The sequence below is a fragment of the Strix uralensis genome, chromosome 28, assembly GCF_047716275.1.
Source record: "Strix uralensis isolate ZFMK-TIS-50842 chromosome 28, bStrUra1, whole genome shotgun sequence".
In the NCBI taxonomy this organism is placed as follows: Eukaryota; Metazoa; Chordata; class Aves; order Strigiformes; family Strigidae; genus Strix; species Strix uralensis.
Genome location: NC_133999.1, coordinates 2,562,501 through 2,581,800, shown reverse-complemented (window position 1 = coordinate 2,581,800; position 19,300 = coordinate 2,562,501). Strand labels below are relative to the sequence as shown.

Sequence of the window (19,300 nt, the reverse complement as noted above, 5' to 3'; positions counted from 1 at the left end):
CGGGCGCCCTGCGCCCCTTCCCTGCGCCCCTTCCCTGCGCCCCTTCCCTGCGCTCCCCACCCCCCCGGTGCACCCTGCGGACCCCCGAACCCTCCCCTATTGCACCCCAAACCCCTCCCCTACTGCCCCCCAAACCCCGGACCCTCCCTTACTGCCCCCCAAACCCTTCCCCATTGCACTCTTCAGCCCCCCAAACCCCTCCCTTACTGCCCCCCAAGCTCTTCCCTTACTGCACCTTGCAGCCCCCCAAATCTTCCCCTTATTGCACCCCAAACCCTTCCCCACTGTACTCTGTAGCCCCCCCAAACCCTTCCCCATCGCACCCCGCAGCCCCCCAACCCTCTCCCTAGCGCAGCCCCCCCAGCCCTTCCCCGCCGCACCCTGCATCCCCGCAGCCCCTCCTCCCGCTGCGCCCCGCCGCCCGCCCGCCCCCCGCCGCCCGCTTCGCCCTTCCCCTATAGCACCCTGCAGCCCAGCTCGCCCCCCTGCACCCCGCCGGACCCCCCACCTTTCCCCCTATGCACCCCATATTCCGACCAGCCCTTCCCCTATAGCGCCCTGCAGTCCAGCACGCCCTGGCCCCCCCAGCCTGCCACGTCCCCCCCTTGGGCCAGCCCGCCGCCCCCCCAACCCTTCTCCTACCCCACCCCGGGCATCCCCCAGTCCAGCCGCCCCTTTCCTCCCAGTCTTCCCCAGTCCAGCCGCCCCATTCCCCCCAGTGTTCCCCAGTCCAGCCGCCCCTTTCCCCCCTCCCTCCTCCAGTCCAGCAAACCCTTCACTTACTTCAGCTTCCCCTGCGTGCTGCAGTCCAGCCAGCCCTTCCCCTACCGCAGCCCCCCCCGCATCCCCAAATCCAGCGAGCTCTTCCCCTACGCCCCCCTGTACGCCCTGCAGTCCAGCCAGCCCTTCCCCTACTGTGCCCCCCCATGCCTCCCCCAGTCCAGCAAGCCCTTCTCCTACCGCAGCCCCCCCCGCCTGCCCAAACCCAGTGACCCCTTCCCCTACTATTTCCCTTCCTACGCGCTGCAGTCGAGCCAGCCCTTCCCCTCCTGCGCCCCCCTGGGTGTCCCCCAATCGAGCAGACCCTTCCCCTTCTGCACCCCCCCCTGCATCGCGAAAGCCACCGAGCTCTTCCCTTGCTCCGTCCCCACCCCGCCCAGCAGACCCTTCCCCTCTTACACCCCCCTCCACGTCCCCCAGTCCAGCAAGCCCTTCCCCTCCAGCACCCCCCCACTGCTGGGAGACTTCCCGCACTGCACCCCGCAATCTCCGGACCCCCTCCCTCACCGCTCCCTCCAGCCCAACCAGCGCCGGGGCTCCCTCCCCCCCCGCCTGCACGTCTGGGGGGTGCCCTCCCCACCCCAAAACCCCGCTACCCCCTGAGTGGGTGCCTGAGGGCTCTGCTCCCCCCTCATCCAGCCTGTGGGACCCCCATGGGGGAGGCTCCGGCACCGGAGCTGGATGCGGTGCTGGGTGGCGGCGGCTGGGACGTGGGGGCGAACTTCGAGGGTCCCCCCCCACCCACCGGCCCTGTCCGCCTGGGGAGGAACGCCTGCTACGTCGTCCTGGCCGTGCTTTTCAACGAGGAGGTGAGGCAGCCCCCCCCCACCCCACCATTCCCCTCTGCGGGACCCCCACCCCGGTGGCACCCGCTGCCCCGCTGACCCCTCTGGGTCCCCGCAGGACGAGGTGCTGCTGGTGCAGGAGGCCAAGGCCGAGTGCCGCGGGAGGTGGTACCTGCCGGCCGGCAGGATGGAGCCCGGCGAGGGCATCGTGGCCGCCATGAGGAGGGAGGTGAAGGAGGAGACGGGGCTGGAGTGCCAACCGCTCAGCCTGCTGGCGCTGGAGGAGAGGGGGCCGGCCTGGATCCGCTTCGCCTTCCTCGCGCGCCCCACCGGTGCGTGTCCGTGGGCCTCTGCGGCTCTGAAGGGGTGTGGGGAGGACGTGGCTCACCTGGAGCATCCCCTGCCAGCCCCGTGCTGGGCCATCGGTGTCCCCTGCCAGCCCCGTGATGGGCCATCAGTGTCCCCTGCCAGCCCCACGATGGGCATTGGTGTCCCCTGCCAGCCCTGTGATGGGTGGGCATCGGTGTCCCCTGCCAGCCCCGTGATGGGCATCAGTGTCCCCTGCCACCTTCATGCCAGGTCATCAGTGTCCCCTGCCAGCCCCGTGATGGGCATCAATGTCCCCTGCCACCTTCATGCCAGGTCATCAGTGTCCCCTGCCAGCCCCATGATGGGCATCGGTGTCCCCTGCCAGCCCCGTGATGGGCATCAGTGTCCCCTGCCACCTTCATGCCAGATCATCAGTGTCCCCTGCCAGCCCCATGATGGGCATCGGTGTCCCCTGCCACCTTTGTGCCAGGTCATCAGTGTCCCCTGCCAGCCACACAATGGGCTTTGAGATCCCCAGCCACCCCTGTCCCCGAGCATCGGTGTCTCTTGTCACCTTTGTCCCAGGTCATCAGTGTCCCCTGCCACCTTCGTGCCAGAGCATCGGTGTCCCCTGCCAGCCTCACGATTGGCTTTGACATCCCCAGCCAGCTCCATGCCTGAGCATTGGTGTCCCATGTCACCTTCATGCCAGGGCATTGGTGTCCCCTGCCAGCCCCATGGTGGGGCACTGGTGTCCCCTGCCAGCCCCACAATGGGCTTTGAGATCCCCAGCCAGCCCTGTGTCCAAGCATCGGTGTCCCCTGTCATCTTTGTGCCAGGGCATCAGTGTCCCCTGTCACCTTTGTGCCAGGGCATTGGCCTTCCCTGCCAGCCCCATGATGGGCATCAGTGTCCCCTGTCAGCCCCACAGTGGGGCATCGGTGTCCCCTGTCACCTTTGTGCCTTGCCTGCCATCCTGTCCTGTTTTGGGCTGCAACAGAGCTAATTTTTTTCTTCTCAGTAGCTAGAACAGTGCCGTGTTTCGACACAGCCTAGTAAAGGGCATCGCTGTCCCCTGCCAGCCCCACGACGGGACATCGCTGTCCCCTGCCAGCACCACCCCCAGTCCTGGCACCCCCCCCCCCCCCCCAAGCTCCCTCCTGGGGTCTTGCCGCCCCCCCCAGCCCCGTGCCGGTGTCCTGCTGTCCCCGCCACCCCCGTGCCAGGCCATCGCCGTCTCTCTGCCCACAGGTGGGACCCTGAAGACCCTGGAGGAGGCCGACGCCGAGTCCCTGCAAGCAGCGTGGTGGGCCGGGGACCCCCGTGCGCTGCCGCTGCGAGCCCCCGACATCCTGCCCTTGCTGGACCTCGCCGCCCGCTACCGCCGCAGCCCCCCGCACCCCCCCACGCTGCCGCAGGAGCTGCCCTGCGCCTTGCTCTGCCTGAGGCTCCTGCTGACCTTCGCCAACGACACAGGGGACCTTTGGGTGCTGCTGGGCGCAACCGGGCCCCCCCACCTGCCCGTGGTGGCCTGTGGCACGTCCCCGGCCGAGCTCCGCAGGGGTCTCCGCCTGCCCGCGCTGCGGCTGCTGCGGGACTGCCTGCCGCTAGCCCCCCCCCCGGGACCCCTGGGGCTACTGGGGCTACAGCACCGGGCTGGGGGGCCTGGGGGGGCTGATGGCATCTGCTTCAACGTGGTACTGAGCCTCCCGCCCGGTAGCCCTCGGGCTGCCCCCCCCGAGCTGCGTGTCCCCACTTTCCACTGGTGGCGTGTGGAGGAGGAGAGCTTGAAGGGCCGAATCCTGCAGCGGCTCCGCGCCACGGTGCCCATCCACAGCTAAAAGTGCCCCAAAAGCCCCCAGCAGCCCCATTTTGGGCACGGCAGGGGGGGGCTGGTTGGGACATGTGGCTGGTGAGTGCCAGAGTGAGAGCCCCCCCATGGCTGGGGGGGGTGTTTTGGGGCTGGGTCCTGGCCCGGGGCGGGGTGCTGAGAGCCAGAAATAAACCCGGTTGCTGCTTCTTGCATCCACCTGGCTGTGGTTGAAGGAGGGAGGGATGGGGTGGGGGGAGTGGGGAGCTTGTTTTTTTGCGGGGGGGATGTGTAGGGAGGGGGACAGCATGGGGTGCTGAGCTCACGGCTTTATTCCAGCAGAGACCTGTCACCCAGGGGACACCGTGCCCGGCTTTGCGGGGTTCGGGGTGCCCTGGCCCTGCCAGGCAGGAGCCACAAACACACACACGTGTGTGCACACATGCACACACACCCACCCCCCCCCCCCCCCCCCGCCCTGCCCCAGAGCCGGGGCAGGGGAGGGGGGAGACAAGTTATTGCAGCTGAGGGGGTGGCGTTGCCCCGCACATCCCATTATTGCCCAAAAAATCCTGCTTGAGGCTGGTGGAGGCTGGGGGGGGCAGGAACCCACCCCCCCAAGAAGGAAACGCAGCACAGTTCACTTTGCACCCCGAAAGGCCCCATCCTGCACCCGGGGAGGTGGCGTCACCTCCGGGTTGGCCAAGGCGCTGGGGAAGGTCTCTGCGCCTCCTCTTCCTCCTCGCCGGGCGCTGCGAGGCCTGTGTCCTTCCCGGGGTGCCACCGCCATGCCTGGCTACTGGGCTACCGGCACGTGGTAGCCCAGCCGAAGAAGGGGTGCTCGGCGGGGGGGTCGGGGAGCCACAGCTCAGGGGGGCCCCTCCGGCGGTCCCTTGACCAGGGCGATGGCAGCCAGCTCCTTGCAGAACTCCTCCAGCACCACCACCCCCTTGAAGAGCATCGTGTGGTCCATCCTGTGGGGAGACGAGGATTGGGGGGCTCTGTGGGATGCAGCCCCCCCAAGGGGTATCCTGTGCCCCCCTCAAACTTACTGCTCTCCGGGCACCAGCCCCATGAGCTGCCGGCGCACCAGGAGCAGCTTGGCCCTGAAATGGGGCACACGCTGCAGCCGCTGCATCAGGTCCCCGATCACCTGCACGGGGCAGGGGGTGGAGAAGAGTCAGGCCCCATTCTGAGGCAGGGGGGGTGTCCCCAAGTCCCCCCCTCCCCTTCCTGGGTGACATTACCCTGACGAGGACAGAGAAGAGTGAGCGGCAGCCGGGTGCCAGGTTGAGGTAGGGGTCCAGCAGGTACTCGTGGAGGTGGGGGTGAGGGAAGGTGGCCAGGCGGGACAGCACCGAGGTCACCTGCAGGTTCAAGCTGTAGGGCTGGGGGGGGGGGTGGGGGGGTGCTCAGTGGGGGGTCAGCACAGCCGATCCCCCCCCAGTCACCCCCCCCGGTGGGGTCCTGAGCCCAACAGCTGCAAACGCTGCCCTTGCCCACTTTACCTCCCGCTACAGGGGTCCCAAACCCTGGAAAAACTTTTCCCACCCTCCACGGTGGGTCCCTGCGGCCAGCAAGAACCACGAGAAGACAAAGAATCCTCTGTTCAACCCCCAGCCTGTGCCAGCTCAGAGCGGGGGTTGTGCCAAGGCTGGGGGGGCTGAGCGTGGTGGGGACCCAGGTACATCCCCAAGCACCCCAATACCTGGTCCAGGATCTGGGCCATGCGGTCAAACAGCACCTTGAGGAAGTGACCCTCGTAAAATGTCCCTTCGGGGTGGCAGGCGTCGAGGGGCCGGGGGGCTGGGGGCCACCCCCATGGGGCTGCGCTGGCACGGCACGCCTGGACCTGGGTGGGGGGGCGAGGGGTGATGGTGGGTGAGAGCTGGAGCGGAGGCCAGCACGGCTGGGGATGGGGACCCCCCCCTCAGCCACTCACCGTGCCCAGGGCATCGTGCACGTAGGTGTCGTAGCCACCTTCTTCCATGCACGAGGAGGTTTTCGCCTCTTCCGGGACCAAGCAGAGGAAGCTGGGAGAAAGGGGAGAGGGGTGGGGAGGGGGATGCAGCCCCCCCGTGCTGCAGCAGCCCCTGCAAATCCCTACCTGCTGACCACCTCGCTCACTTGCCCCTTGCCCGACGGGGCCGATGCCGGCAGAGGAATTTTCGCCATCCCAAAGCCGGCGTCTGGGAATCCGTCGGTGAAATATGGATCCTCCTCCAGGTCCCTGCGGGGCCAGCGCAGGGGTATTAGCTGGGTGGGCAGCGAGGGGCTTCCCCCCACTTCCCTGCACCTCCCCGCCCTCGCCCCCCACCCCAGCACTGCTCACAGCCCATCCTCAGGGTCCGGCTCAAGGGGTCCGCGCTCGTCGGGCGCGGGGGGGTTGCGCTGTAGGTAGCCCCTGGCTTCCAGGTTCCTCAGGGCCAGGCTGTGCGTTACGTGCTCGTGGGGTTTCTGCAGGAGCTCCTCGAAGAGCCGCAGGCTGGCCAGGCTGATCTGCAGCATGGCGAGGGGGGTGTCACCGGCTGGCACCACACCCCAACATCGCCCGTGCCCCAGCACCCCCCCACCACCACCCCAAGGATGGGGCTCACCTCGTCGGAGAGGTGGTTGCAGCGGTTGATGAGTTGGGTGCGCAGAGGATGAGGGGTGTCCCCTGGGATCTCGGGGTGCCGGTCTGGTCCCAGCAGGAAGAGCACGAGGCAGTGGAGCAGGGGAGGGGCGCGGATCTGCTGTACAGTGCCCGTCAGCACGGCCGTGGCGCGGAGGACGTCGAGCTCGGACCTGCCGGGGACGCAGGGGGATGCTGCGAGGGGCCTTCCTGAGATACAGCACCTCACGGCAGTGAAAAAGGAGGCGCAGGCAAGGGGGACCCTACGGACCCAGCCCCGAGGGGGTCCTCGAGGGAGAAACTCTCTCCCCCCGGGTGCTGCCTCATGCCTCAGACACTCACATCTGCAGGAGCTGCGGCTGCAGGATGCCCTGGAAAAACCTTTCCTCCACGGCCTCGCTGATGGCATCTGCCACGACCTGCGGGCAACGGCAGAGGCTGAGCCGTGGCGCGGGTGGGGGGCTGGGTGCTCCGTGAGCCTGGCTGGGGGTTCCTTACCGGGTGGGCGCCCACCACCACCTCATCGAGGTAGTCCAGCCAGCCGAAGAAGGCAGCCAGGCTCTCCTTCCCTGGGAAAACCCCGTCGTCGGCAGCATCACCCTGTGACCTGCACAGAATCCCAGAACCATCTTGGTTGGAAAAGATCCTGAAGCTCCTCCAGTCCAACCATGAACCTCACACCGACCGTTCCCAACTCCACCAGATCCCTCAGCGCTGGGTCAACCCGACTCTTCAACCCCTCCAGGGATGGGGACTCCCCCCCTGCCCTGGGCAGCCCATTCCAACGCCCAACAGCCCCTTCTGCAAAGAAATCCTTCCTAAGAGCCAGTCTGACCCTGCCCTGGCGCAGCTTGAGGCCATTCCCTCTTGGCCTGCCGCTGGGTCCTTGGCTCAAGACTCCTCCCCCCTCTCTGCACCCTCCTTTCAGGGAGTTGCAGAGGGCCAGGAGGTCTCCCCTCAGCCTCCTCTTCTCCAGACTAAACCCCCCCAGTTCCCTCAGCCGCTCCCCATCAGACCTGTGCTCCAGACCCTGCACCAGCTCCGTTGCCCTTCTCTGGCCACGCTCGAGTCATTCAAGGGCCTTTTTGGAGTGAGGGGCCCAAAACTGAACCCAAAAATCAAGGGGCGGCCTCACCAGTGCCGAGCACAGGGGTGAGATCCCTTCCCTGTCCCTGCTGGCCACGCTAGTGCTGGTACAAGCCAGGATGCCATTGGCCTCCTTGGCCACCTGGGCACACTGCTGGCTCCTGTTCAGCCAGCATAGGGTAGAGGCTGTGGGGCTCTGGCAAAGCCTTGGTGGTGCCTGGGGGGGACCCTGCCCAGCGCCCGCTTTACCTCCAGCTGACCCTCTCCATGGCGAGGATGTCGGCGGGGTCCGTGCAGGTGGGCACAGCGCTGTAGAGGTCACAGAGATGCTCCGTCAGCAGCTGGCACAGGGCGCTGCTCCGCACCAGGCAGGCAGCAGCCGCCTCCTGGGCGAGCCCGACCAGCAAGAGCAGGTTTTCCCGAGCCTTCAGCGCGACCCTGCTCTTCTGTGAGGAGGAGGAGGAGGAGAGAGGCAGCATCACACAACCGGCAGCGCCTTCCATCCCCTCCTTGCCAGCCCTTTCCCCCTACCTTGCTCTTGCTCAGCCCCACCAAGGCTGTGACGAGGTTGCTGTCCCGCCGTGGCGGGGAGGGCTCAGCAGCGGCTGCGGTGCCCAGGGGATGCTCCGCACCCTCTTCCACGGGGCAGGCTGGCAGCTCCTGGGCTCTCTTCCCATTCAGGACACTCTTGCCCTGGAGAGGAAGAGGAGCAGCAAAGAATCCCAGAATCCTCTCAGCTGGAAAAGCCCTTGAAGCTCCTCCAGCCCCACCATGAACCTCCCCCTGACCGTTCCCAACTCCACCAGATCCCTCAGCGCTGGGTCAACCCGATTCTTCAACCCCTCCAGGGATGGGGACTCCCCCCCTGCCCTGGGCAGCCCATTCCAACACCCAACAACCCCAATAGTGACATTTTAGGAGTCAGTTCCAAAGCAACATGCAGAGACCTGGACAGCTGCCATATCATTTCTACACAATAAAGAAACAAGACCGGGACACTTGGACTGAGTATCAACGTGTGCCACAGGTACCAAAGGCTCGTGACCAGACCACAAATTAAGTCACGTTAATAGAGACTGACACAGTAATCTGAATTATCTGAAGGCCCATACGCACAGAAACATCTTCCAGGAGAAACAGGAGTTTAAGTTCAGCCACTAAGTCACTACTGAATTATTCTAAAAAATTGCTCTGAAGTCCACAGCGCTCAAAACGCACATGTAACTCTGGGGATGCATCCCTCCTCCCCTTCTTCGGGTTGCTCTAGTTTTACAGTCATATGCCCTTAACTGAAGGGCAACCGCTGGCCAGTTTTAGCCAACTAAGCAAATACATAGCCACCATCTTCCTCCTGCTCACCCCGCGGAGCTTTGCAGCGGGGATGGAGCTGTGAAGCACGTGAAGACGCTCAAGGAAACGACCCAAACCCCAGAGATGACCCCAACCGCGTCCCGCCAGCCCAGGGGGGCTCCTCACCTCCAGGATGTGCGTCAGCAGGGTGGGATCCTGCTTGATCTTGGCGCAGAGAACGGCAGCGAACTGCACCTCCTCCTTCTCCGTGCCAGAGCCCAGGTGGTCACCGCTGAGCTGGAGCAATTTCTGGCGGGGCAGGGAGAGGGCTGGTGGCTCCCCGTTCCCGCTGGCATCGCTCCCCGGCAGCGTTTGGCAGGGATGGGGCCAGCCCCGGCACATGGCATCGCCACCGTGAGCTGGGACAACCCACCAGCCCCTGACAAGCCCCTCCCTGGGTGCGGGGCTCACCTGCACCGGCCGGTGAACGTTGAGGTAGTGCAGGAGCGGGTGCTGCACCTGCCCCAGCACCCGGCTGAAGAAGAGGAGGACCTGCTGCCTCATCCCGGGGGGGTACTGGGAGGGAGATGGGGAGAAGCATCAGCGACAGCCCACTTACCTGTTCCTGTACCTAATTACCCTGTAACTGCCCCAAATCACCCGGCGCAGCACCCAGTGCAGGGGGCTTGTGAGAACACTCAGCAGACACCCCAGTTTTGCTCCCCCAAAATGATGCCCACGGACCCTCCCCCAGGGCCCCCAGGCTCCCTTCCCTTTAGCAATTTGGGACTGAACTCAGTTCTCTGAAAAAGAGAGAAAAAAAAAACAAAACACGGGGATTATTTCCCTTTTCCCACTGCTGCGATGCAGGCGATGGGGAGTTACAGCCCAGCACCCCAAAAAAACCCAAATCCTCACGGTCACGGCAGGGCCAGCGCGTGTTTCGGAAGCCCACGCTGCGCTAGAGTTTGCTTATGTTTCACTAAAAGGGTATTTACAGGGCACCTCATTTTTATTAGCAATAAAGGATCAGCAGAGCTGTTATATTTGGTAATATTGACTTTGGTAAAATTGGTAAAATTGACTTTGGGGGGGGGAATCTGTCTAAAAACACCTTGTCCTGTGAAGCCATGCAGCGATGTGCTGGTTGTGCTGGTGGGAAAAAACACCCTCCCCATGCACGCACGGATGCAAGAGCCCCTTGTAGCAGCACCCAAAAGGATCCCAACGGGGGTCTTACACCGAGCAATCCACCCCCCAAAAAAAAAAAAAAAAGCCACACCCCCCCACCCAGCTCGCACCCCACAAACTCCCGCTGCGCAGCTGGAAGAGCTTCAGAATGAAAATTCCTGAGCAGCCCCACGCGAAGCAGCTGGAAAAGGCTGGTGGGTGCTGTAATGCGGTGGTGGGGGGGGTTCAGCCCCCCCCCAAAGCGTCTCTCCCGGTGCCTGCCCACCCACCTCGGCCTTGCCCAGCGTGCCGAGGGTCTCCAGGACCTTGTGCTGCAGCAGGTACTCGAGGCACGGCCCCGTCTCCCCGGCCGGCCGCTGTTTTTCCTCGTAGACCAGGATGTCCAGCATCTGCTTGAGGCGCCAAGGGATGTCCGTCTGTCTGGCGGGGACGCTCTCGTCTGCCGACACAGGAATGGGGGACGTGGCGCAGCTCGGGGGGTGTATTTGGGGGTTGCTGGCTGGTAGCCCCCCCCCGAGTCGTGCTGGCCCAGAATCCTCCTCCGCGAGGATGACGCTAGATGGCAATGTGATGATGGCGGCCCAGCGCCTGCTCCTTCCGCTCGTGGCCTAGCGAGAGGCCGGACGCCCCCGCGGCCCCGCTCCGAGCTCTCGGTTGTCCCAGGGGGGGCAGCTGGTTGTCCCGGGGAGGGGGGCTATGGGGGACAAGTGGGAAGGACCAGGATCCTGCCAGGGAAAGGGCTGAAGCTCTCCGGGTTGTTTTCAGTCGGAGAGGGACGTGCCCCAACCTGCAGACGCTCCCAGGAGCACCCACACCCACCCAAACCCCCCCTGCTGGTGTGCAGGGGGGGTCAGGGGCGGGCTGGGCCAAGCACCCGGCTGGATAAGTCCTCCCAGGGTACAGAAAGGGGGGTCCCACGCCAAAGTCCTGCGTGCCAGGTCGGCCATGGGGATCTAGGGTCGGCACGGTGCTGCTTGGGGTCCGTCCCAGGGTGTGGGGACCCTCTCCCTGGGCATGGGGTCCTGTCCCAGGACATGGGGTCCCATCCCAGGGCGTGGGGACCCCCTCCTTGGGCACAGGGTCCTGTCCCAGGACATGGGGTCCCATCCCAGGGCGTGGGGACCCCTACCTTGGGCATGGGGTCCTGTCCCAGGACATGGGGTCCCATCCCAGGGAGTGGGGACCCCCTCCCTGGGCACAGGGTCCTGTCCCAAGTCACGGGGTCTCGTCCCAGGATACAGGGTCCCATCTCAGGGCACAGGGACCCCCCTCCCTGAGCACAGAGACCTTATTCCCAGGCCATAGGACCTTATCTTAGGGCACAGGGACCTTTGCCCAGGACACGAGGACCCTGTTCCCACACCACAGGGACTTTATTCCCACGCTACAAGGAACCCCCCCCAGGCCACAGCCCCCCCCCCCCCCCCAAGCCACAGGGACCCCCACTCACCCGTGGCCTCCAGGTAGTAGCCGGTGATGCCCTTCCAGTGCTCGGTGAAGGCTTCCAGCAGGTCCAAGCTGGGCTCCCGCTGCGCACACGGGGGTCAGGGGTGTACAGAAACCCCCCCCCGCCCGGTCCCGGTGCCACCGTGTGTGTCCCCCCCCCATCCCCACTCACCATCTCCACCGCTTGCTGCAGCAACGCGCCTAAACGGCTCAGCATGGCTGCCCCCCCCCCCCCCCGACCCCCCCACCCTGACCCCGGCCGCGCCACCGGCCCCAGTCCCGGTCCCGGTCCCGCCGCGCTCCGCTGCGCCCCGACGCGGCCCCGCTCCGGTGGCTCCGCCCGGCGCCGGGCGAGGGGGGGGGGGGGATGGCCCGGCCACGGCACCTCCCCCCGCGGCTCCAGGCTCCGGCTCCGGGAGGGTTTTGGGGAGCAGGACACGGGGTGGGGATGGATTAATGGGGGGGGGGGGATTGCGAGAGAGGTGAGGGACGGAGGTGGGAGAGGTGTCGGGGGGTGGTGGAGTATTTGGGGCGGAGGGTTTGGAAAGGTCACAGAAACCTAAAGCTGCTCCGGGGGGGGGCAGCCCTGGGGTGGGGACAGCCCCCCCGAAAACCTCGCAACGGGGTGGGGACAGCCCCCCCTCCCCGTGCACTGGGATGGGGACATCCCCCTTAAAAACCTCATACTGGGACTAGGACAGCCCCCCCTGAAAACCTCACACTGGGATGGGGACAGCCCCCCCCTGCACTGGGATGGGGACAAACCCCCCTAAAAACCTCACATTGGGATGGGGACAGCCCCCCCCTGCACTGGGACAGGGACAGCCCCCCCTGAAAACCTCACATTGGGATGGGGACAGCCCCCCCATGAAAACATCACACTGGGATGGGGACAGCCCCCCCCCCGCCCAGTGCACAGCAGGACAAGGACAACCCCCTCCCCAGCTCACCTCTTCCCGCAGCGCAGCCAGGTGGAAGCCAAATTTTAAGATTTTTTTTTTAATATATATATATAATCCTTAAAAAAAAAAAAAAAAAGTTTCTACAATTAAAAACAAGCCCTGACGAACACAGCCGCTGGAAAGCCGCCCAGGGCCCAGCCCGGGTCCCGCCGACTCCAGGGAAGGTGCAATTAGGTGCCCCAAGCAGCCCCCACCCCACCACCTCGGTTTGGGGGCCCCCCATGAGTGGGTATCCCCGAGGGAGGGGGAACCGGGGGGCTGCCGGTGCACTGGTTCAACCAGACCCACGCTGGTGGCTCGTGAGGTTGCAACTGGGAAATCTGGGCCCCAAAACCAAGGTGCTGGGAGGGGCGAGGAGGCAGCGAGGGGGAATTAGAAACCCGCAGGCAGAGTTTAGATGTATATATATATATATATATATAAAAAATAGATGTGCGTAGTTGTAGCGTTGATATTGATGATTAAAACACCGGATCCGCGACGGGCCCTGCACGATCCACGTGCAGCCCCACGTTCTGCTGAGAGATGCCCGGGCCGGCAGGAACGTCTGCGGGGTGGGGGCTGCCGCGGCGCCGGTCACATCGCAGACTTCATCTCCCACTCCTGGAGAGCGGGCGAGAAAGGGGGTGGTGAAGCCTCTGCACCCCCGTACCCACGGGTGGGACCCGCTTCCCCTTAACTCTGCCCACCCCATCGGTACCTTTTTCTTCTGCAGCACTTTTCCCTTCTCGATGAGGACCGGGGAGGGGGAGGGTTTCAGGGCGCTCTTCGCCGACGCCGTGCGCCTCAACAGCGGCGTGAGGAACGAGCCCTGCCGGGAAAAAGAGTGCAGAGAGGGCGATGCCTGCCCTCCCGCACCCTTCACGCTCCCCGCAGACCCTGCCCTCCCCGGTGCCCATCGCCGGTGCCCCCTCCCCGCACCTCAGAGCCAGCCGAGCTGGCGGTGGCGGCGAGGTGGCCCTTCAGTGACTTGCCAATGGCCAGCAGGTTCATCTCGGAGCCGGCTTTCAGCCTGCCCTTCATGCGGCAGGCCCTCTCCAGCTGCCCCACCTTCTCCTCCAGTTTGGGGAAGGCTCTTCTCCCTGCAAGGACAGCAGGGGCACTGCCAAGCCCGGGCACCCCTGGACCCCTCCAGATACCCCCCCGGCACGGGGGTAGAGCCCCTCTGTGGTCCTACCGAGGAGGATATCCAGCCCGTCCCGAGCCCCTTTCCTCTCGGGCAGCGTCAGAGTGCGCTGGGATCGGGAGAGATCCCTGCTCCGGAGCTCAGGGGTCACCTTCACCCGCTGCGGGCTGGCAGCCCGGCCCCGGAGAGCTGCTGGTGCTGGGGAGGAAGAGCAGAGGAAGGATGCTTGGGAGGAAGAGCAGAGGGAAGATGGAGGAAGAGCAGAGGAATCACAGCACCGCACCGTGCTGGTGGGCACCGCAGCCTCCATCCTGGCACGTGGGGTTGGGGTGCAGGGGGGGACCCCGCTGCCCCCCTGGATGGAGCATCCAGCCCCTGCTCACCTGCCTGCGAGGGCAGGGCGCTGCCCGGGGCGCTGCTGCAGGCAGCGGTGGGCAGCACAGACACGGGTCTCTTGCGCTGCCCTTGCACTGCTCGGTCCAAGCTCTGCTGCTGCGAAAAAAAGCCCAGGAGAAGCCCGTGGGCAAGCGGACGGTGGGAGCCTGTTGCCGCCACCCTGGGGCTTGCATGGAGAGGGGGGGCTCAGGGTGCATCAGGGGGGGTTACCAGCTGCTGCAGCCGCTCCACGTTGGAGTAGAGATGTTTGGGGGCCTCGGCTGGTGGGGGCTGCCCGAAGGGATCATCCATGTAGGCGTTGGGGGTCGGGACACGGCGCAGCAGCAGCCCGCTGCGAGCAGGAGGGGGGGCCCGTCACTGCCCGTGGCCCCGCAGCAGAGTTGGGGGGGGCTGGGGCTGGTTGTACCCCGGCCGACGGCTCCTTACCCCGTGCCAGGGCAGCCGCTGGCATCGCCCAGCCTGGGGGTCTCGGTGTGGGGGGTGTCACCGGCCGGCTCCCCTCCTCCCCTGGCCCGCAGGGTCTTCAGCCAAGCTTCCCTTTCCTCGTCCGAACGGGTCTGGCGTGGGGCAGAGGGTCGGGGCTCAGGGGGTGCCCCCAGTGATGGGGGGGTGGGGATGGACGCAGCGGGGCGCCGGGGGGCCGTGGCGGTTGCTCACCTGCAGCAGGGCGAGCTCCCGGCCTCGCTGGGCGATGCGGATGCGGAGGCGTTGGGGGGACCCGGTGGCCCCCCCGGGGGAAACGTCGCAGCCGTCCAAGCGTAGGGCGCAAACGGGGCGCTGGGCACCGCCGGGCTCGGGGAACATGCGCAGGGCTCCCTGCCGCACCGCGCACCACAGCCGCTGCCACCGCCCGCGCAGCCGCACCGCCAGGAAACCTGCGGGGGGGGGGCAAGGGGGGGCACCCCGCTATCAGCAGGGGCACACGGGGGTGCAGGGACACCCCCTCGCCCCATCCCCACGCACTGCACCTCCTTTAGCATCCCCGCCGGGTCTGGGGCTGCGGGCAGGGCTCTGCCGGGAGCCATCCTCCTCCTCCTCGCCCAGCTGGGACCCAGCAGCCTGAGAATGAAGATGCAAAGAGCCCCGTAAGCACCCTGACCCCCACCCTCCGCAGCGTCAGCAGGGACAGGGAATTGGGGTGTTCTCCCAACACCCCCTTCCCCGTGCCTGGGTTTGCCGGGGGGGGGAGGACAAGCGGCTCACCCTGCCGAGCCTCGAGGAGGGGGACGCTGGGACGCTGATGGCTGCCAGCCCGCTCGGGGCATCGCTGCTGACCTCTTCGATCACCTGCCAAAGGAGGGGGGAGCGCTGCAGCCCCGGGCTCCAGCTCCCCCGTCTGACGGGGCTCCAGGCACCCCCGGGATGGGAGGGTCCCCAGATCACCATCCTCAGCCACCTCGGGAGCACCCCAGCAGGGCTGTGCCCCCCCATTTCTCCCTCCTGCCCACACAGAGCTCTGCCAGGCTGCAACACCTCCAAACCTTCCTCCAGTCCTCAGCCTGCTGCCGGCTCTGGAAGCCGATGACCAGCTCCTCACCCGCCGTCCCCGTCACCTTCAGGGCGTGCGGCATCTTCTTGCCGCGCTTGGCCTTGTAGGCGACGTGGCAACCCCGCAAATCCAGCTCCAGCACCGGCTGCGGGTCGGCGGCGCACCTGAAACACTGCGGAGGCACCGTGGGGTTCGGCGGAGCTCGGGGACCCGCTCCCAGCCTTCATCCATCCTCCTCCTCCTCCCGCTCACCAGCAGCACGTGCTCCCGGACGATGAAGAGCTGCTTTGCCCACTGCCCCAGCCAGCGCTTCCTCCAGAGGAAGCCACAGAGCTGCGCTTCGGGGGGGCCAGGGGGCTCAGGGTCGGGACCGGTGGCCGGTGGCCGCCGCAGGTAGTGGGCACGGTCCGTCACACCATCCTCATCCTCCCCGTAAGACTCATAGTGGCTGCTGTCGGTGTCGGCACCGCCTGAGAGCCGGGATGGCGTCAGGGTGCTGGGTGCCTGCGGGTGCCGGGGAGGGGGTGCGGGGGGGTGCTCACCGGAGCCACCGCATCTGCCGGGGCCGAGGGGTTCGGCGTCTTCATAGGAGTCATCAGCTGGTGGGGATGGCGAGACGCCCGGCGCCTTGCTCTGGGGGGAGAAGGGGTGCTCCGAAGGTGCTGCCCCCCCCGGGGGGAACCTCGCAGACTCCCCAAGGGACTGTTGGGGGGGCTCTGCCCAGAGTTGGGGGCAGCATGGGAACCTTCCCAGCCCGGCCGGACCCCCGCGCGAGTGAGGTTGCAGTGCAGGGACGCTCACAGGGTGCCTCTGTCCCACCCCCTGCCCCAGGAGCACCCACAGCCCCCCTCCCCTCCGCTGCCCACCCTTACCCCTCCCCGCAGGCTCAGGGTGCTGGCTGGGCGGCACTCGCAGGCTCTCCCTCCCGTTGCATCTGCCGTCCTGGTTCCTGGAGCGGGGAGAAAAACAAGATTGGCAGCGACGTGGGCGAGGAGGTGGCATCCCCGGGGAGCCACCAGCGGAGATGATGGGGTGAGGGCAAAGACGGGGTGCAGGGCAGAGTGTGTGACTTACCCAGGCTGGCCCGACCCTGCGGGGTCCCCGGGGAAGGCGAGAGGCAGCGCATGATCATATACTCTGCGTCCTCTGCTGCGGGACAGGGTGGGGGGGGAGCACCTAGTCACAGCCCTGCTCCCAGTCCCTTCCCTACCGGGTGCTAGCTGGGGGCTGCCCCATGTCCCCCCCACCCGCAGACCCGTGCTCACACTGGTGGCTCTGCAGCCGGGACAGGAGATCGGCCACCGATTTCTTCTTGGCCCGAGCCGCGGCGCTGAGGCTTTCCCGGTCCAGGATGAGCAGGAAGGACCGTAGGTCCGACAGCAGCTTGTCCAGGTCTGCAGGGGACAAGGACGTGCCACCACACCCCGGCAGGGAGGGTGCAGGCAGGGATGCACCGGGCAGGGCTGGCAGGGGCTCCCCAATACCCAGCAAACAGACGTGGGGTTACGTGCCCCGTACCCCCGCTCCCGGCACCTGCCCCGGCTCCGCACAATCCCGCTATTGACAGGCCCGGGGTGCCGGGGGAGGATGAGGAGGGGGGACGAGGACCCGCGCCGCTGAAGGCTCCTCTGTGTGCGCTCACAGAGTGGGTTTGTTCCCGGTTGGGCGAGGGGAGCCGTGGCTGGGGGGCCATGCTGGGCAGCCCAACGTGCTGTGGAGGAGGAGGAGGAGGCGTGGCACATGGGATGAAGGCTGCTCCCGGCACGCTGAAAATGCGGAGCATTCACCCGCTCCGAGGGCAGGGAGAGGGGTCGGGGCTCAGCGCCAGCCGGGGACCTCCAGGAAGGAGGGATGGAGCGGGACAAGGAGCTGCTTTGTGCCTCCTCGCCCCGGCTGGGGAAAACGAGTGTCCCGCACTGTGTGTCCCCCCCACCAGCCCCCCCAGGGTGGGGGGACCCGGGGAGAGGGTCCCTCCGGCCCTGAGCGGTGGCAGCCCCGTCAGCTCTGGGTGTTTTTTTGTTCTGGAGGAGCACGTGGCGGAGCAGGACCACACACACCCCAAGCCCAGCCCCTCGCCCTGCTCCCCCAGACCCCCCTCACCCAGAGCACCCCCCCACTGCCACCGCAGGAAGGGGCAGATGTCCCCTGCCACCCCGCCCCCCCCCCCTTCCTTCTTACTGTGCATCTGAAAGTGGTTTGTGTCACAGCTGCTCTGGGCTCTGCTCCCCCCGGGATAAAATATTGCAGACCCCCCCCCATTGAAACCCACCGCCTCCTGGGAGGGGGCCTGGCTGTGCCCGCTTCCCCCACGCTGCCCCCAGCTTCCCTCCTCGCCATCCCCTTGTGAGGAAGAAGAGGGACAACCACAGCAAAGGCCTGGGGATGCTGCCCCGGTGACCCCCCCGCAAAACCTCAGGTGACCCCAGCATCCCTGAGCGCTGCCACATCCTCTCATCGCTCCGGGCACCCCCAAAACCAGCAGCAGGTGGGGGGAAGGAGCCCACCGGTGCCACGGGTGTTACAGGGGGCAGGGGAGAAGCCTCTGAGGAGGTGCTGGAATGGGGGGAGCCCTGTCCCCCCCCCTCCAGCTGGGGAGCACACACCCTGCCCGGGGGGAGAGGAAACATCTGGCAGGGCAGCGAGGCTGAGCAATGCCGGAGCTGGGCCCAAACATCTGGATTGCCCTGGAAACCGGGGAAGGGAAGGGGAGGACAGCTCCTGGGGGAACTGAGTGGGGGGGGCGGGGGGGGGGGGTGGCATTGGGGTCGGGGCTGGCAAAAGGAACCTGCGGGCAGAGGGTGAGTAGGGGGGTGTCGGGGACTGTCCCCCGTGCCCGGTGTGCCTGGCTCGTCCTCTCCCTCCCTTTCTCCTCTCCTCCTCCACCCAGGCCAAATTCCTCGGCAATGACATCTCCGTCCACTCACCCCCTCAACCCTCCTCCCCCCCCGCGCTCCCCCCTGCCTGGCCCTGATGCCCTCGGTGGGGTGGGAGGAGGTGGGGGGGGGGATGTCGTGTCTGGTGGTGCCCCGCAGCCCCGCTGCCTGCACCCATGAAGCTGTGCCAGCCGCCCGCTGCCAGGGCCCGGGAAAGGCAGCCGGGATGAAAACCAGCTGCTTCGGTCTCCAGGGCGGGAGGAAAACGCCCCCCCCAAAACACACCACCATGTCCTCGCAAAGTGTCCAACCCCCGTGGCATCCTCATCCTCATCCTGGCATCCTCATCCTCGGGGGAGGAAGGAGAGGGCTGCCCAAGGGATGCCACCCCGCGGCCACGTGCAACGAGGGGCAAGAGGTGCTGGGGCTCAGTCCTGCTCCCCCCGGGGGGGTGCAGCGGCTCGGGGGCACCCCAGGGCCCCGCTCCAGCGCCGGGGGTGGCTCTGGCCCAGCGCGGGATGACTCAGAGGAGGAGGCCGAAGGCTCTTGGCCGCAGCGTGACCCGTCACTGCGGGGAGGCTCCGGGCCACGGCTTGAGGGCGGAGACGCTCCCCCCCCCCTCATGGCTTCTGCGCCCCCAAATTGCCCCCAGGGAGGGTGCTGGCACCCCACATCCTGCCACAGCGCCCCAACACCTGTTCGGGGGCACCCAGGCACCCCCATCCCCGCTCCGACACCCCGAGCTCCCACACCCACGCCTGGCCCCTTGCACCCCCCCCACCTCCCCAAACCCCCACTCTCCCCCTTTTACCCCCCCTCCTCCTTCCTATACACCCCCTTTTTCCCTTCCACACCCCTTTTTTGCACACCCACACCCCCGAAAGCACCCCCCAAGCCCTGCTCCCCCCCCCCAACAGCTTCACGCACACCCTCTGCCCTCTCTTTCACCCTTTTGCAGGCTCGCACCCCCCCATAACTTGTACCCCCCCCTCGTACCTCTCTGCCGGGCCATGGTGGGGGTGCGCTCACATCGCGCCGGGACCGGGGCAGCGCTGGCCCGGCTCGGCTCGGCCCGGCTCTCACACACCCTGCGGGCCCCCAGCACAGCCCGGCCGGGGGGGGGTGAGGAGGGGAGGGGGGAGG

The 19,300-nt window shown here is 66.7% G+C and overlaps 3 protein-coding genes across 6 annotated transcripts; 1 reads left to right on the top strand and 2 right to left on the bottom strand.

The window, feature by feature from the left end:
- Positions 1-1,221: 1,221 nt before the first annotated feature.
- Positions 1,222-3,899, top strand: NUDT18 (nudix hydrolase 18). The gene is made up of 3 exons (XM_074852405.1): positions 1,222-1,589; positions 1,684-1,897; positions 3,126-3,899. Exons 1-3 carry the CDS (start codon positions 1,434-1,436, stop codon positions 3,713-3,715), a joined length of 960 nt encoding a protein of 319 aa, XP_074708506.1. The 5' UTR covers positions 1,222-1,433; the 3' UTR covers positions 3,716-3,899.
- A 99-nt stretch (positions 3,900-3,998) lies between these two features.
- FHIP2B (FHF complex subunit HOOK interacting protein 2B) lies at positions 3,999-11,617 on the bottom strand. 4 transcript variants are annotated; one of them, XM_074852169.1, is made up of 17 exons: positions 11,484-11,617; positions 11,316-11,394; positions 10,135-10,304; positions 9,146-9,250; positions 8,861-8,983; positions 7,916-8,077; positions 7,634-7,830; positions 6,797-6,905; positions 6,641-6,717; positions 6,282-6,471; positions 6,017-6,183; positions 5,792-5,914; positions 5,627-5,717; positions 5,393-5,536; positions 4,932-5,072; positions 4,737-4,837; positions 3,999-4,658 (listed from the first exon to the last, which is right to left on the bottom strand). In XM_074852169.1, exons 1-17 carry the CDS (start codon positions 11,526-11,528, stop codon positions 4,553-4,555), a joined length of 2,130 nt encoding a protein of 709 aa, XP_074708270.1. In that variant the 5' UTR covers positions 11,529-11,617; the 3' UTR covers positions 3,999-4,552. The 4 variants fall into 4 exon arrangements, with proteins under 4 accessions (XP_074708270.1, XP_074708271.1, XP_074708272.1 ...); XM_074852170.1 differs by having other exon boundaries at positions 10,171-10,304; XM_074852171.1 differs by lacking the exon at positions 4,932-5,072.
- Positions 11,618-12,294: 677 nt separating this feature from the next.
- LOC141935639 (actin filament-associated protein 1-like 2) lies at positions 12,295-19,278 on the bottom strand. Its single transcript, XM_074852051.1, has 17 exons — positions 19,154-19,278; positions 16,550-16,678; positions 16,359-16,433; positions 16,157-16,233; positions 15,827-15,917; positions 15,537-15,754; positions 15,277-15,456; positions 14,999-15,082; positions 14,764-14,854; positions 14,453-14,670; positions 14,222-14,352; positions 14,006-14,126; positions 13,783-13,891; positions 13,451-13,597; positions 13,195-13,355; positions 12,974-13,084; positions 12,295-12,876 (listed from the first exon to the last, which is right to left on the bottom strand). The coding sequence occupies exons 1-17, from the start codon at positions 19,167-19,169 to the stop codon at positions 12,850-12,852; spliced, it is 1,986 nt and encodes a 661-aa protein (XP_074708152.1). The 5' UTR covers positions 19,170-19,278; the 3' UTR covers positions 12,295-12,849.
- Positions 19,279-19,300: the final 22 nt, after the last annotated feature.